Here is an 18,231-nt window from a genome sequence, read left to right on the forward strand (position 1 = left end):
CCAGTTACTAGTTCTCTGGGATTCAACTTTCTTATAGATTAAAAAATTGTTTTTAAACTAACTCAACAATATTGAATTGATTCTGACATGTATTAAGATGATCTTGTAAATGTAATTTAAAATAATTTTAAATCCCATATATCTAAATCTACGTTTTGCATCAATGAAATCTCTTTGAACCCATGTTCTAGATCTTTTTATTAGCCCTGATAAGAATCAATTAAAATCACAATCGGTTCTAGAAGTTTGTTTCCCCTTCTCCTTGGGAGAAACCTCAGTTTTAGAAGAAATGCTCTTAGGATAATCTCAAGACCCAGCAACACCTGAAGCTAGTGTTGATGAAGGCAGGGGACTGGGCTTTTCAGTGGATGGGGCTTTTCAGGATTGCCACAGAGGAGCAAAGCTGTTCCTGCCTCAGGGAGGGCAGACTGGACTCAGTCAGTGGGTATATTGACAGGCTATGTAGAGACACACACCTGATGTCACATTAACGGTAAGTTCTGAGATCTTGAGACCTTTTATAATCTTTACTCTGATCAATATTGTATTAAATTTATATAGTGTGTGTCTCACTGTGTGTATGCATATGTGTGAGTGTTTATGCATATGTAAACATATGCCGTGATGGGGATGTGTAGGTCAGAGGACAATTTGCACGAGTTGGTTCTCTCATATCACCGTGTGGGTCTTGGGTATCAAACTCAGGTTATAAAGCTTGCTGGCAAGTGCTGAGCCATCTCATTGGCTTTGTTCTGATTTTTAAAATACTCTTTATTCTTATTTTTAAATATTTGAAGAGGAACACATTTAAAAGGAAATACTAAGTTTTACAAATCAGTATGTATTCCATATATTCTACACAATTACAACTAGGCAGAAATAAATCACAGTCCAGTGTTAAGAACACTGAATGTGGAGTAGCAGAGTAGTCCTCTGAAGTTTCAGGATCAGGATTAGACACTTCTTCTTGTTATTTTATTAATTATGTAGCAGGGTGATTTAATGTTGAACATAACAATAAAAATAATTAGTCAAGTGGATGTCATTTGTGCATGTGACTATGTCCTTACTCTACTCCTCAGCACAGATGGGTGCAAATTGAAATTGAAATATCCCCACAGGATTGAGTAGAGTTGAATTCTCCTCTCTGAACCTAACCTTTTTTTTTTTTTTTTTTTTTTTTTTTTGGCACTGGCCACATATCAGTGTCCTTTGCTACCTCTTCTTCATTCCCCAATATACAAATGTGAAAGGTCCAGGAGGCAGGTCTCTTCCTTTCTGTTCGTATTCACTCTCTTGGTGATCTTACTCAAGTTTTTTTTTTCTCTTTACAAAGCATTTTTAAAGCTGAAATTCACAAATGCACACCTATAATAACCGTGCTGGCTAGTCTTATGTCAACTTGACACACAAACTAGAGTTATTTGAAAGCAGAGACCCTCAATTGAGGAAATGTCTTCATAATATCTGGCTGTAAGGCATTTTCTAAATTAGTGATTGATGGGGTAGGGTGCAGTCCATCGTATGGGGTGCATCCTTGGGCTGGTGGGACTGGGTTTTCTATAAGATAGAAGGCTGAACAAGTCAGAGGAGCAAGCCAGTAAACAGCACCCATCCATGGCCTCTTGCCTCCAGGATATTACCCTGTTTGAGCTCCTGTCTGTCTTAGTTAGAGTTTCTATTGCTGTGAAGAGACATCATAACCACGGCAACTCTTACAAAGAAAAAACATTTAATTGGGGTAGCTTACTAAGACAAGTTAGTACCAGTATAGCTGGGTGTAGCTATGACAGACATGACCATGTTTTGGGGAAGATTGTGGAAGGACTTTGGAACTTTGGGCAAGAAAAGCAATGGAGTGCTGAGAGCTCAGTGGGATTTCTGTGGGATCTTGGAAGACAAGAATGTTGAGAGTAGTATAGAGGATGAAGGCCTGGCTTGTGATGTCATAGCAGAGGGAAGTTTAAAGACTCTAAAGGGACCGTTTGCTATTTTGAATTGAGATTGTGTCATTCTGGTCAGCTGGTGCTAAAGAGTCAGACATCATTAACAAGAGACCAGCAACACTGAAGTGAAACCTTTACATCACTGGGAAAACTGATGCTGGTTACCTGGGGCTAAGACATTAGCAGTGATTGAGAAGACTCCAGCATTGAAGTAAAGTCTTCTGGGAAGTGTTTCTTCAAGGTCAGAAAACACAAGTCGTATTCCAGAAGAAGCCGAGGTTGTATCTTGTGCTGGCAGCTGAGCTTGGTTATGTAGGAGTCACCCAGGTAGTACCGAGTTTGAAGGCATGAAAGGGTCATTGAGAGCAGCTGAGACTTGGCACTGTGAGGGGCCAGGAGAGGCCATTGATGAAGGAGCAGTCACAGTGGCAGTTGAAGGCCCAGAATTGAATCATGAAAACAGGTGGAGGATTGGCACCAAGGAGAGAGCCTATGAGAGGCTACTGGTAAAACTGCAGCTCAGTTGCAGCAGCAGACCACCACATTTTGGAGATAGTAGTACCATGGGTTGACTACCAAGAACAGCAGCAGTAGTGGAGTGGGAAGCAGAGCCTATAAGACAAGCTGTGTGCTGCAGAGGGTGGAGCCAGAGAAGTGACCCAAGCCCTTTGGAGGAGCCCAGAAGATTGTGAGTGGATACTAGAGAACTGGACATTGATTTATACTGTTCGAGGTTGGTCTTGTTTGGCTTAGTGACTGTGCCCTTGAAGAAGGTATTTAATTTTGATTTTTACAGGAGCCCATGATGAAAGACTGTGAACTTTTATAAGAGATTTTTGAGTTTTACAGAGATTGGATATTTTTAAAGAGACTGAAATTTTAATGTGTTTGAATTTGTAAAGACTGCAGAACTTTTAAAGTTATTTATGTTTTTAATGTGAGATCTTGGGGGATGAAAAAGAAAGGAAAGATGTGGCTTAAATGATGTGCTTGTGTATCAAGTAGACAAGTGGTCAGTTGTGCTGGCTAGTCTTATGTCAACATGACACAAACTAGAGTTATTTGAAGGAGTGAACGTCAATTGAGAAAATGCCTTTATAAGATCTGACTGTAAGATATTTTCTTAATTAGTGACTGATGGGATAGGGTGCAGCCCATTGTAGATGTTTCTATCTGTGGGCTGGTGGTTCTGGGTTCTATAAGAAAGCAGGCTGAGCTAGGCATTGGTGGCGCACACCTTTAATCCCAGCACTTGGGAGGCAGAGGCAGGCAGATCTCTGTGAGTTCGAGGCCAGCCTGGTCTACAGAGTGAGTTCCAGGACAGCCTCCAAAGCAATACAGAGAAACCCTGTCTCGAAAAACCAAAAAAAAAAAAAAAAAAAAAAAAAAAAAAAAGAGAGAGAGAAAAGAAAAAAAGAAAGCAGGCTGAGCAAGGTAGAGGAAGAAAGACAGTAAGCAGCACCCCTCCACATCCTCTGCATCAGGATGCTACCCTGTTTGAGTTCCTGTTCTAACTTCCTTCAATGATGAACAGTGCTATGGAAGTATAAGCTGAATAATCTCCTTTCCAATTTGCTTTTTGGTCATGGTGTTTTGCTGCAGCAATAGAATCCCTAACTACAACAGTAACTAAGTGGTTAAAAGTGTGAGTTCTGGAGTTCAGAGTCTGTGGTCTCAATCTGAGCTGCACTACTCTACAGCAGATAGTAACGGACTTGATATCTCAAACACATCTCTTCTGGGGCACAAAAGGTACTGTGTTAAGAGAGAAGCCCACTGTGGTAGATTGAATGCACTGACCCCTATAAGTTACTAGGGAGTGGCACTATAGGGGGTGTGGCCCTGTTGGAATAGGAGTGGTCTTGTTGGTGTGTGTCACTGTGGAGGTGGGCTTTAGGTCTCACATATGCTCAAAATGCCACCCCCCAGAGTTACAGTACACTTCCTGTTGCCTTCTAATCAAGATGTAGCTAGCACCATGTCTACTTGTAGGCTCCCCATCCTGATGATGATGGACTGAACCTCTGGACTGTAAGCTGCCACCTTATTTAACTATTTTCCTTTATGAGAGTTGCTGTGGTCATTGTATCTCTTCACAGCAATAGAAACCCTAACCAAGGCACCAACCCTATAAAGTACAATTAACCCTAACCCTTGCATTGATATTAGGTTTATAAAGGGATGGCTCTATCTCATCTTTTCCATAGTAAAGACAACAGTCAAGTATCCTTTCTCAATAACCTTTGTGGGGATATCTTGATATCCGAAGCATTTCTAGTAGTTAAAAATCCAAAATATCAGTTAAGGTCCTTCTGTGTGGTAAAGTTGACTTTTGCCAGATTTCAACAGATACTCTGAAAAAAGGGAACATGGCAAATGTCAGGGAAGTCCTTCTAACTTGCTATTCTGTTTTCCTCCGTTATTCTTAGCAGAAATCTCAAAGCAAAACAAAACTTCCTTGCAGTCTGTCTATGCTAATGACTGAAATAAATCCCCAATAGTCTACATTAGCTATCAGAATCTAAGAAAATAATGCATTTTTGATGGTGAAAATGTTATGAATGATATTTTCTCCGAAATATGCCTTCCTTAGCTAATATGAGTTGTTAAATCTAGGGACTTATATCTCAGAACTGGGTATATCTAACACACACACACACACACACACACACACACACACACACACACACACAGAAGCTATCACCCTACAGAGGAATCAAGCTGTCAAACCATGAGTTTTTTTGTAAAACTGTAGGAATTTGTAATGTTTTATTCAGAGTCTAGAGCTTATTACAATTTGACTATAAAAAATAGTCTTGCCAATGTCTTTACTTTTGGTCCTTAAGACATGTATCATAAACATTTTAAAGCAACAGTGTAGTTAGTAGGTTCTAACTGTTCAAATTTAATGTTTAAAGGAACCATCAATGGTAGAAATCAAAGAACTACTATATTCTTTTTTAAAGATATACTTAAAGTAATATCACTTCCTAGTGATATTATTTTCAAGTTAAGTAAAAGCTGTTTCAAAATTTTCTCAGTATCCCCTAACAACAAAATGTTAACCGTCATCCTAAACTAAGTTTCTTTTACCCCTTCAACACTGCAGCATACAGTACAGTCCAAACACACACACACAGCACAGTGATGACAGCTTGAATGTAAATGGCCAAATGTATCAATGAGTCAATATGAAAATGCCCACTCTTCACCATATGGTATTTTTTTACAAGTGGCAGGCAATAAGAGTATTAAGCTACCATAAAGCACTTTTAATCAATAGAATTAAACAGAATAGACATATTTACTTGGGATTTCTAAAACAGAAAGAAACTACTTTTTCTTACAGGTCCACTTAAAATTTACAGGATGCACAACTACATATATTAAGGGCACTGATACCTGCACATGATGACTCTACAAGCACAACAAATATTCACTGATAGAACATCTCATATGCTTCATGTTATCAGTTGCTTCCTTTTTTTAAAATGGTATGTATTCATTGTACAAAGTGTCTGGTTTCTTAAAGATATCTTCTTTCAAATATATTCTGCACTTTGACTGTACTCACTCCACTCCAGTTTTTTCCCTTTGGTCCTTCTCCTACCATTCTCTTCTAATCTCCTTCCTTCATTCACCCCGAGGCTGTATTTTTAAATGAATATTAGAATTAGAATGTATTCTAGTCCATTCCCCTGTCTATCAGTCACTCCATCCACCAGCCAGCACCAGTACCATGTGGAGTCCATCAGGAACCTAGAGCTGCTTGCTTATCAGACAACGCATCCTGCACTCTGATCTGGAAGAGTCCTCTCAGGAGTCGGGACTGTAGCACCAGCACCATGTGTAACATGACTCAGAACCTAAGCCCTGCTATCCAAGAGCCAGCAGCAGAGCCGGGCAAACTTTCTACAAACTTCTGGGGATCAGCGTGAGTACATGGTATGTACTCATTCATAGATGGTTATCAGGAGCAAAATAAAATTTTAATTTAAAATTTGATATTTTATGTAGTCTTCAAGAAATTAAAAACCTGATTTGGCTATAATCTAGCTTTCAATCTAAAATCTAGATGTCATCAGGAAGAAAAATTGGAAATTCCATCGTGACTTGAAATTCAAACCTTAAGTTCAACATAGGCTCATAGATAAGAGGTATATACACCTACTCTGTGGCCACTGAAACTTCCATATATCATCGTACAAGACTCCATTCTTGCCACACAATGAACAACATGGTCCAATAAAAGTTGTTATAGCACAAAAATCAATGGAGGGGACCCTGAATATTTGTGATGACAGAAATCAATACCTTATTTCAAATTAGAAAGTTAACATGGCCAAGATCACAGATTTTTTTAATCATTGAAAAACAAAAACAATTTGTTGCTTTTCAAGCAAATGAAAGAAAAGATCATTATGTAATCATTATTCCTTGATATGTGATTTCTCTCAGGGCACAGACAACAGACCAAAGAAATGATTATGCCCAATGTAGCATAAGAGATTTCTTACAGGAACATGGATGACAAAATCAGCTTCATCACTGGAAAGCCCACACAGAATGGGTAAGACTCACAGGTCCTGCATCCCACAAACTACATGTACAGCTTTCAGATATCTCAGCACAGGAAACTCTCCAACTCAAGCAACTGCTTACTGTTTTTATAAGCTTGGCCAGGATCCTTATGAATTTTAGTTTCAAGACTTTCCTGAGCCTTGTATTTACTTCCTGAATCTTCTAAGCCTCCCTCTAGGAAGGAAACAGCTTTAGAATAGTCCCTCATGTAGATAAGTGTTGATGGAGATTTGTTTGCACTGCCACTCCAAGACTGCCAATGGAATTGGACCTTGGTACAGAGGGCAGAGTCCACACTAAACTGGCCAGAGAAGTCCACAGAGTTTTCTGCCTTACTCTGCCTTGTTCTGGAGGAACAAGGAAGGGCCTAAGGAGATGCGTGGCCTTTTCAATCAGAAAAGGTAGAGAAGAGAGCAGATGATCGTTTCTCTGTAGCTTCATGGATCTCTCAGGTCTACTCCGTAATAATTAACTCCCGGGACTTATTTTTTAATAAAACAATAAACAAGTATAAAGAGTTAATCATTCTTAAGCACACTTGTGTCATTTATATGCTGTGGTTAATGTGTCCTGCAGGAAAGTAGGAAATACATATTTGTAGAAAATTTGGATACTTAATACTAAAAAAGTTTTCAGCTGTGACAGTAAGTATATGACAATGTAAAGATAGAGAGATTAAGGTTTTCATTCTTTATTATGCTGTTATTAACAAAATGTTGGTTTCTGTAAGATCAATTGGTATCCATGTGTCTTTCACAAATATAACTATACACTCTGATGAAAATGGTGAACGAGTGTTTCATACTTCTAAGATTTATGCTCTCTCAAATATAGTGAATTCTTCCTTTGTGGTTATTCTACTTTTACTGCTTTGGAGAAATGTCAGATGAATCATTTGGAGAAAACTGATGGCGTGAGGCAAAAAATAAAAATGCCAACAACATTTAGAATAGCTTGAAGTAGAGGAGAGTTCTACCTTTATTTCCTGTATTGAATTTTGTAATCTTTTTTTTTTTTTGGTCTAAAATACTTTCTAAATAGAGCAATTGGGATACTACTGACAGTCTGAAGACTATGGAAAAGCAGCACATTTTCTTATATGAGAAAATCTGAAATAATTTAAAAGATAAAAGCAAATCACTGGATAGCTTCCTTTCCTTATGGTCTATAAGCACACTTGCCAATTTAGTTGTCTAGGTTGTTTTCTTAGTGCATAGCTTTGGGGTTGCACCTAGCCTACCATCCTGAGATGTCTTCAGTTGTTGGGTACTATCAACATGGTATCATCAAAACAAGTTAAAGTCTGGTCTACCTTAAGCTCAACTTACATAAGTAGGTCAGTCTTGGCAATTCTACATCTAAAATATGGTACAATAAATAAACATAAGCACTAATAGACTCATATGGTTCAATAAATCAATTTGTTGACTAATGGCACCAGCCAGTGTCATGGGACCAAAGCCTCTTTTAAGAAACATGCTTAGCACATGCTTTTCCAGTCAACGTTAGGCAGAGTCCAAGAAGACTTTGTTGTAGTCACCAAGAGAATTCAATCACAAGTAAGAAATATTCCCCCCTCTAGTTCTTCATCATTATTTAATTAGGCAACCTTAACAGAAACACTATGGCAAATCTTTTTTGTTTACTGCATTTATTTAATGTGCACGCTGTGGTGTACCTTTGAAGGTCAGAAGACAATTTGTAGAAGTGGTTTTCTTCTTTTACCATGTGGTTTTCAGGAATTGAACTCATGTCATCAGACTTGGTACCAAGAACTGTTGCCTGCTGACCCTCCAAATCATTCATCAAAGAAGAAAACCAATCCTTCCCAAACCAAAACCAAAACAGCAAGCCATATGCTGCCAATCTGATGTTATGGTCTTACAGTTGCCCAAAACATGTAGTCAGATAGCTTTTTGAGAGGACTCCATCACCAGTGTACTGGTCTGAACCACAGAATTGGGTATGGGGTGTCTATCCTTGTTGCTACAAACATGCTTTTTTGTTTTTTGTTTTCTCTTTTGCCTTATTCTTAAATCCCTTAATTTATCTGCTAATTCATTTATATAATATATGCTAGTAACATTTTTAAAGCCAATCTATTATCTCTACCATGGTAAAAATTCAAGAAGTATAACTAATCATCAATGCAAATGGAACCCCTAAAAACAGTTATAGTGCAGAAAGGACCAAAGGGGTGCAGAACATGATGGGTCTAGTAACATCTACTGCTTCTACCACTACAAAACATCATACATAATGTCACACCTATAAAAAATACATTACACTAACAGTTTTTACCTTCTCCTTAGAATGCCATCAAAGCACCAGAAGCATCCCTCTTTAAAATGAGGAATTGCAAAACAGGGCATGGTACTCTAATTTTCCTTATATTGGTGTGCTGCCATCTTCTGTTTAAGACCATTGAGAAGCTGGCTCTGAAAGCAAGGTTGGTCCTTTTACTTAGTTTGTTTATATCAAAAGTCTTTTAGAACTTCTAAAACCCCTATCCTGAGTCCGGCTGGTCTCCTGTCTCTGTAACAGGGAGGGAAAACATCAAACTGTTAAAAATACTGCCCTGTTGAGAAGTGCCAGAAGGTAAACTATTTCAACAGTGATTACTACTGTTCATTCCATGATGCAAGAATGCACATTGTAGGAAAGACAGAAACTCATGAAGAAGTCTGCTCTGCCCTGCCTGAAATTCCAAGTGTAAACTCCAGCATTATACTATTCCAGGGCTTCCTCAGTTGATTTCTCCTACATATCTATTAAGTGCCCAATTTGATCTTTTATTGGGAAGCCTTGCCAGAGGAGATGCTGTGTTTCACTTGGGACTCGCTTATTCAGGAACTCCAGCTGACCAGTCTATTTGTGCAGATGTTTGTATAACCCTGAATCTGATAATGCTACTTGCTGACATTTTGTTTGCTCACTTAATTGGGCCACCTCAGTCATCCCTGATGGGTATTTAAAGTGCCTGATTTGATGATGGATTGCAGTGTGTTTGCTGTTTCTCTCAGCCACTTCATATTTATCTTTTATTCTGCTCACTCATTCAAAATTAAAACATTGCTCTCAAGATTATTCTGTAGAATGTACAGAACAGTGGTACACACCTACTAAGGAGACTGAGGTAGTAATAACATGAAATTTAGTCCAACCTAGGCTACCTAGGGAGGCTCAGCCTAAATAAATAAATAGATAAATAAATAAATAAATAAATAAATAAATAGAAATTGGGGGTCAGACTGGTAACCTGTCCCAGGTTATAAACAGGGGCTCCTATAGAAGCCCAAGTCTAACTCTAGTGTCATTCATCTTATAGTATTCTTATTTATTATGATTTTCAAAACAGAGAGGTATACTTTACATGCCATAAAATGCATACATGCTAAGTAAAGGATTGGATGACTTCTGATAGTTTATATACCCACAAACCCAAAACATAAATACCAATTCTCTCAGCTCCATTTTTTTTTTAGTATTTTAGATTTCTAGAACCCAGCTTTAACTTTGTCAGTATTTCATAAAAATGGAAAAACTCACCACATACCCTTTTTGTGCCTAGCATGGTTACTCAGCATAATGCCCACGCCCCATTTTTAAGATGTAGAAAAGAATTTATTTAGTTTTCTGAGGCTTTATGCTTGGCACAAGAAATACCTTATTCAAGTTTTGTAAACTCTATTTAGGACAATTTTATTAGGCCAGAAAAAACTAATGGCATCTAAGTTTTATGAGGCTGGGTAAAGCTTGGTGGTGGAGTGCATGCTTAGCATGTCTGATGTTCTGGGTCCCAGCCCCTACAACATAGGGAAAAAAGATTTATATATGTAATCACTGTCAATATTATGAAATGTTGATAAAAGACAAAGTACCACCAAACAGAATAAATCCATTTTAACTTGATGTCCTAGTTTATATTCTTTTTGATCTTTACATAAATTTTCTGAATTTAAGTTCCCTTATCTCAGTCTCACTATTAAAGTCATTTATTATACTTTTACTCTTTAACAGCAGGAAACACTCATTAAGTTAATTATATGCTAAATAACCTTAAATGTTTCTAAAAGTTTAGAGAATTAAGAATAGATGAGATTGTTATTTCACTGATTCTCATCCAATTTAAGAAAAAAAACATTTCACAAATCAAAAATTTTGCCTGAGAAATTATTTCCATTCCTAAACAGGTTGAAAAAATAAAACATGAAAATAGGGGAAAACTACATTAGTTTACTAGAAAATTGTTTTTAGCTGTATAATAATGAATGAACAATGTCATTTCAAGAAAACATACATTATTTAGCCCCCCCCAAAAAAACAATGAAAGGCATCAGACACCTCCCTCCTGTTATAGGTCAGGGAGGCCCCCGAGGGCTCCAAAACAGCACTGGAAACTGTCCCACACTGCTGTCCACCACAACTATGGCATAAAATTCTGTTGAAGGCAGCACAAACTCTGGATGTAGGACAGAGAAGTCAGTATCAAACTCACCCAAAACTTGCTCTGCACAGCCTAGTTTTCATAGTGCCCAAAAGTGCTGTGCAGAGTGACCGGGGAAAAAGATAGCAATGGCCTTCACACCGGACTCTGCATGCTGCAATATCAGTCTGCCAGACAAACTGTGTCTAGCAGTGTTAACGATGGCACTGTTGCTATGGGGTAGTGCTTTCAGATTGGATGTGAGGCCTGCTCCACAAGAAAGAACTCCATGACTGGGACAGTAATCTTAGTCAAAAGCCCTTGGCCAGGAAGATCATAGGCCCTAGAATAGAATCTGCTATTGCTATTTTGCTCAATAGTCATGTCACCGAATTGTCATCTAAATATTTGATTTTATATATAGGCTGTTCTCAATCATGGTTAGAGAGGCTTCTTGTGCACTGGGCAGCACTCAGTACAGAAATAGTAAGGAAAAGAGAGAGAGTGCTCAGACCGAAATGGGTATTTTTATCAACACACCTCTTCCCCCACTAAGGCTCAGGAAACATAATAGAAAAAGGAGGCAGAACCAATTTCAGAGATGAAATGAAACATCATGAAATGCCATTTTCTGGACATGACAGGACTACTATATTCTTCTTTTTATGTTTTTATTGAAATTAGAAGCATGCATGCTTCAAATGTCAATCCCAGCTCCCTCTCCCACCCCTCCTCCCTTATCCCTCCACCAGCCCCCTCCCACCAACTCCCTCCGTCCCCAGCCCAATCTATTCTTAAACTCAAAGTAGTTGTGGATACCTGCACAAGACCCGAATGAGATAAAGCCAGCCAAAGTCCTAGCATAAATGGGGGAAAGGTGCCCTCCAGGCCTCATCCCTTACTGAGGAGCTACTGTTCATTGATGGCTGCTCAGGAAGAGGAAACATTCTATTTTTAGGGTGTGACTACTGGTAATTTCCCCTGCTCTAGTGCATAACCTTATACACCTCTATACCTTTGAGCAGCATTAATTGAACTTAATGGATTATCAGAAAAGAAAAAAAAACCCTGGCCTGGTAACTCAGGCCTATAATGCAGCTACTCGGAATGCTGAGGAAGATCATGAGTTCAAGGAATGCTTGTGACAATTCAAACAGTACTCACCAAACAAAACAGGGCAATTGTACATAAGGCTCAAAACAACTGTGACTACATGTATGAGGTCAAGTCAGACAAAATCCCAATATGTATGGGTAGGGGTATGTGAACAGCCCATCCCCCCCCACATCAGCAGCACCTGCACACGCTACCAGCTGACAAAAAAAAATTGGTTTCTTATGGTTAACTGAAATGTTCATGTAAGAGCAAAGGAAAATCCCAATAAAATTTACATAAAATTAAATTGATTTCTTTTTAATATAAAAATTTTGTTAATTCTTTGAGAATTTCATATATGTATACAATGTACATTGATCACATTCACCCCTTCTTTTTCGTACCCTGCTCCCAAATTCATGTCAATTTTTTTTTATTACCCACTGAACCCAATGTGTGCTTACTGGACACCACGAGTGTGGAGCTTCTAGACCAAATTTTAAGCTATTTTATCAGTTTCTTAATTAAAAAAATAAGTGTTGAAACTTTGGTTTGGACTGCTTTTTTAAGTCTACAGGAAAATTTGGAAAGAAAAGGTTGGTAGTACTGTATTTTCATTTCAAGAATAAGACTTATTTTTCCATTCAGATACATCTGAGCAAGGCTTTGTAGTTTTAAGAGGATAGTTCTAGAACATTTCTTATTCATTCCTGATCATGTGAAAATACAGGTGTTAAGAATTCCTTCCCAATTCTTGTCTCTGATTTCTTTTTCTTGTTTCACTATACTGATTAGGATTTTCAGGAACAGAAGTAATGAGGGACAAAAGTTGACCTCCTTTTTGTGCAGTCCTAGAATTAAAAAGTGCCCCATACGTCACTGATTATTATAATTTTTCAGCAATAGATTTTTGATAGTTTTTTGTTTTGTATTAAAAAATCTGAGTAAGGAAATTCTTCTAATATCTGATATCTTGAGGGGTTCATAATAAGTGGAAGCTGAAAAAATTGTGTGGTTTCTGAATAAACATATATTTCTTCTCTTTTATATTGATAATGCAGTAATTACACTTGCTGATTTTTTACAGTTTTATGGAAAAATACATATACCATAAAATCCACCATTTTAAAGAAATGTTCAGGCCAATGGTTTGTCATATGTTTGTAAAGCTGGACAACTTTCTAAATCCAGAACATTTTCATGTCCTTGAAAAAAACTCAGTATCCATATTCCCCTTTCAGCCCTCCTCAACAACCACTAATCTCTTACATTTGCTTATATGGGTTTTCCAATTCTAGACATTCATGACAATGGAATCATGCAATGTCTGGTCTCTTTTACCTGGTTTCTGGTACTTGGCATCATGTTTTCAAGAGTCACTGGGACTCTTGTTGTAGAACTTCATTTCTTTTTGTGGTTACAAAAAAATTCATTGAATGAATATAACACATTTGTTTATCCATCCATCAGCTGATGAACATTAAGTTGTTCCTACTTTTTAACTACTATGAATACGCTGCTATAAACATCTTAATTTTCTTCAGTATATACCTAAGAAAGGACCTGTTGGGTAATGCGGCAATTCTGTTAAAACTTTCTGAGAAACTATCATACTGTTTTTCCAAAAGGAAACACTATTTGCACACTTCCACCAGCAGTATTTGATAGTTCTATTTTTTAAATAATTAACACTTTCTTTTTTCTAATGAACTCATTCCTTTTTTCTATAGATGTAGCACAATAATAAAAAAAAAAGAGACAGATTTTGGGGTTTTGGGGCTCAAGCTTCAAGCTGAAGACCAGAGAAGCAAAGCTGCTAAGCCACTATGTCTTATCTCTACCTCAGGCTGAGAGGGGCTGATCCCTGTCTCCATGAGCTGTCACCAAGTCTCAGACTGCTGCCTCCCATCAGTGTGGCTGGACAATGAATGCCTGAGATTGACTACTGAAGACCCTGTTCCTATATTTTATACCTTGCTAGTGCTGGGATAAAAGACGTGTGATCCCAGGTGCTGAGATCACCTTTGTGTGAGCTGTTTCTTTTAGGACTGGATCACTTTAATGTACTCAGTGTGGCCTTAAACTAACAGAGATTCATCTACCTCTTAATCCTGAGTCCCGGAATTAAAGGTGTGTACCACCGCTGCCTAGCTTCTATTGCTAACTAGTGTGGCTGCTTTGCTATTTTGATCTCCAGTGGCTTTAATAAATCATAAATACTATATCACCACATATATACATCCTGTGGGATAAGAAGTAGAATCAAATTCTGGTTTTGATTTGCAATTCCCCAATGAATACGGTAAGCATATTTCCATATATTTACTTACTTGCTGCTTGTATATCTTCATTGGAGAAATGCTTATTTGCATCTTCTTATTGAATTACAGGACTGTTAAATATATTCTGAACTGATGCAAGTCCCTGATCTATAGCATTGCTAATACATACGTTTTCCTATTCTATGGGCTGTCTTTCACTTCCCTAATAAGACCTTTGCAGCCAAGGTTTTAATACTGATAATTTATTTTCCATTTTGTTGCATGTGCTTTAGGAATCATAATAAAAAAAATCATTGCCTAATCCAAGGGAAAAAAACAACATGGACAACATATGTCAAGATATGAAGACAGCTGAACACACAAAGCAAAAGATATTACAAGTAAATCCTAAGTAGCTAAAATTTTAAAGCCAATAGCTGGGTAATACTCGAGGAGATACCCTAATGTGAGGCATGTTGATAATGACAAAGTCTCACCTCTCTGCTCCAGCCAAAAAACAAACAAAGAAAACATTTTAGATGAATACAGCCACTCCTCCAATGCAGAAAAAGTTATAAACCAAGGCTAATATTTTTGAACTATATAATTTAAGTACAAAGCTTACAAATGATTAGATCTGACTTACATGAAAGTGGTATATTTTAAAGCATTTTACCTTAACATAACAAAAAATTACAGAATAGTTTAAGTATCATGTAACATTTACCAATGTTTACCTGTTCTCAATATTTTGCTCCACTTACTTGGTAATTTACTATCCACATATTCATTCATATAATATTTTTCTGAAATGCCAAGATTACACATACAGGTCCCCACTTGCCTGGATACTTCAGGGTATCCTGACTCAACATGTGGGTATGCCCTATAAGTCATACTAAAGAAATCAATGTTAGTGAATTTAACAATGCAACTCTTTTTGCTAGCTATATTTCAAATTTCAAAGCCATATTTTGCAAAATGACCGAAAAACATACTATAATATTTTGGTTTTATATACAGAAGCCACTTTAAGGTGAGTCAGAACACTTACTGGTAACTTATCTTTAGTAGTATTCAATCTGGAACACCTTCTCAGTCCTTATCTTTTATGGCACTTAACAGTCTATTTACATACCATCATCCCCTCTTATTTTCTGTCCAACATGCTCTTCACTCTTGATTTGTCTGTTTCCCTGTCATTAACTTCATGTTATGTACTTCCAATGAAATACTATGCAAGTGACACTGTCCTTCTCAGAACATCACATCCAGAGGCACATACACTGTGTACCTGTTCCTCAATGGTGGCCCTAATTCTGAACACACATTAGCAGTGTTGCTTGTTTCTTCACTATGCAATTACTATTTTTCACAACTAATAATAAATCTCTAGAGAGATATTCAAACTATAAAAAGCCCATTACTCCTGAAGGATAAATTTTATAACAGTATTTATAGTGTTATAAAAAGTAGCTTCTATATATAAAAGAAGCCTACATAATTCATTTAGGGTGAGAGCTATGTGCCCGAATCAATTCCATGCCAGTTTAAATATATTTTATTGCACTAGACTATGTGCACCGAGTATTTATGAAAAACTGCTCATTAACTGTCCAGTCATTATAGAAAAATGGGAATTTTTAAGTCCGACTAGTATCAATGCTGTAGTGTTTGTTCCATAAAAATAAGTCTGTATTTTATGTCAGAGAAGGAAGTTATAAATTAAATGATACTAAAATTTTCTTTTCTTTATCTTGTAAAAAATATTATTTTAAAAAGCTCAGTAATATTTTTCAAATATCAGTCAACCGCTTGTTCTGAAAATGTCCCTATCTACTGCGTTCCCAGACATTCTGTGAACCTACTGATTTACTAGATAATATACTTATGGGCGAGCATTGTGTAAGAAATGAGCATCAACCACAGTCATGTGTTATCTAACTGAGAAATTTGTCAGTAGGTCATTTTATCACTGAGTAAGCATCAAATGTATGACATCACTAGGCGAGGTAATCTTATGTGATCACTGTTATATACATGGTTTATTTTTGTTAAAAATGCCAATATGATGTATCATTGTACTCTTTAGAAAAAACAAGTAGAGAAAGTTAACTAAACTATTCAATGTGTATTAGACAACACATATCAGAAATTTCTTTATTTGCTATTTCCAAATATGCAAATACTTTTCTTTTAAAAAAAAGAGACTGCTGATCTTTATAAATATGCAGCTAAGATGCTTTCATGCCAAATTAATGCCATATACCACAGCTGTTTCTAAAACTTTTATGAACAGGAATATGAGTCAAATATAAAAATAATCCACAAATCATGGTGTTTTACTCCCAAGATCAAGAATTGTAAGTTCATGGAGACCCAGCAACTCAAGAACTCATGCCTGGATGACTGTAAGACTCCTGTACCTTGTTGTGGGATTCCCGCCTGGGTTCCATCATGAGAAGCATTTTGAAAATTTACTGATTTTGCTTTGGAACTGTGAACTGGGCTTTAAATGAAGTTCAATGGCTACAGCTAAAGGGGAGGAAAAGACATCTGCTTCCACAGACTGGTTTGAAGCCTATGTACTGGCTACAAGGTTTTCAGGTTATGACCCAGTTTTCCCGCTTACCTTGGCTTTTCCATCCTGGGCTGACATATATCCCACGCACATGCTCTCTGTTGTATGGCTCCACAGAAATTCCACTGTGTGAACAAGAACACAAATAGGCACATTCACATTCACAGATGGAAAATAAATCTTCGCGTTTTTAATAGAACAGTTAAAGATAGCTTTATATTTAACAGTCGTTCCCGACTTTCCATTTGCTCCATCATAAATGTCAAGATGATTTAGTACTCAAAACTGTAATGCCATTTACTGTGAAATGAAAAATGTATTTCTTTCTTGTCAAAACTCATGATTATTACATGTAAAATAAATGCTCTTGTGTTTGAACTTAGAACATTAAACACTTATACATTCTGAATACTGTATATAGTGATTTAGTAAATGCGATATTCCACAGTATAGTTTCTTTCAACATACACACATGCACACACACCTTCGTCTCTACTTAAAACACAAGCCAAGAGAGATGAAATGTCAATGATTCTGAACTGGTTTGTTACAGAAAGTAAGAAAATGCTAGAAGAATGAGGGGAACTTACCAAAAAGACTCATGGGTCAGGTTGAAGGTCTCTTACTGTCCAAATTTGCTCTCAACAAAGTGACAATGACAAATTGTAATCACTGAGCAAATTAAGAACCAACGTAGTTATACTGATGGAAACAAGTAAAGAAATAAGAAGAGACAAGCTCTTCCTTCCTTGCAGCAGAGTCAATGAATAAATAGCGAAGATGTCTATTAAGTGCTTGTCTCCCAAGTGCTGGGATTAAAGGTGTGTACCACCACTACCTGGCCTCATGGCTAACTAGTATGGCTAGTTTTGCACTCTGGTCTTCAGGCAAGCTTTATTTGTTGAATCATAAACCAAATTATCACTACAGCACTAGGTTCTCTGAATATACACTATATATAGCTTTCTGTTTAGTACTTTTATGGGACTCCTGAATGTGTAAACAAGTGGGTCTCTGATTCTTGTGCCTTCTCTTAGGGATCTTTTATTTTTCTATTGTCTTGGCTTGTCCAGTTTCAATATGATAGTTTTCATTTTATCTTAGTATATTTTATTTTGTTATGTTTTGTTGTTATCGCTTAGATAACTATTTTTTCTAATGAGAGACAGAAAGGGGGTGGATCTGTATGGGAGGGGAAGTGGGGAGAAACTGGTAAGAGGGAGGAAAAACTATTTAGATTATATTGTATGAGAAAAAAAATCTATGTTTAGTAAAGGAGAAAATGAAAAACAAATAAAAATTATGACAATGAACTCACATCAGCTGGTTACCTGAATTGGG

At 37.1% G+C, this 18,231-nt stretch overlaps 1 protein-coding gene and 1 long non-coding RNA gene across 17 annotated transcripts in view; one reads left to right on the forward strand and one right to left on the reverse strand.

Moving 5' to 3' along the window:
- Tasp1 (taspase 1) overlaps positions 1–18,231 on the reverse strand; it is a 219,382-nt gene that overhangs the window by 12,054 nt on the left and 189,097 nt on the right. For all 16 annotated transcript variants that reach the window (XR_005877447.1, XM_021226385.2, XM_013112393.3 and 13 more), the window contains one exon: positions 16,942–17,015. Coding sequence is in view for 14 of the 16 variants with exons in the window: in XM_021226385.2 (XP_021082044.1) it covers positions 16,942–17,015 (74 nt within the window). In the remaining 2 variants the exon portion in view is untranslated. Of the gene's footprint in view, positions 1–16,941; positions 17,016–18,231 lie in introns of those variants that run through there.
- Positions 1,984–5,919, forward strand: LOC121140540. Its single transcript, XR_005877448.1, has 3 exons — positions 1,984–2,187; positions 5,296–5,440; positions 5,656–5,919. It is a non-coding gene; the product is annotated as an uncharacterized LOC121140540 (long non-coding RNA).

Source organism: Mesocricetus auratus, unplaced genomic scaffold (assembly GCF_017639785.1).
Source record: "Mesocricetus auratus isolate SY011 unplaced genomic scaffold, BCM_Maur_2.0 Super-Scaffold_100004, whole genome shotgun sequence".
Taxonomy (NCBI): Eukaryota; Metazoa; Chordata; class Mammalia; order Rodentia; family Cricetidae; genus Mesocricetus; species Mesocricetus auratus.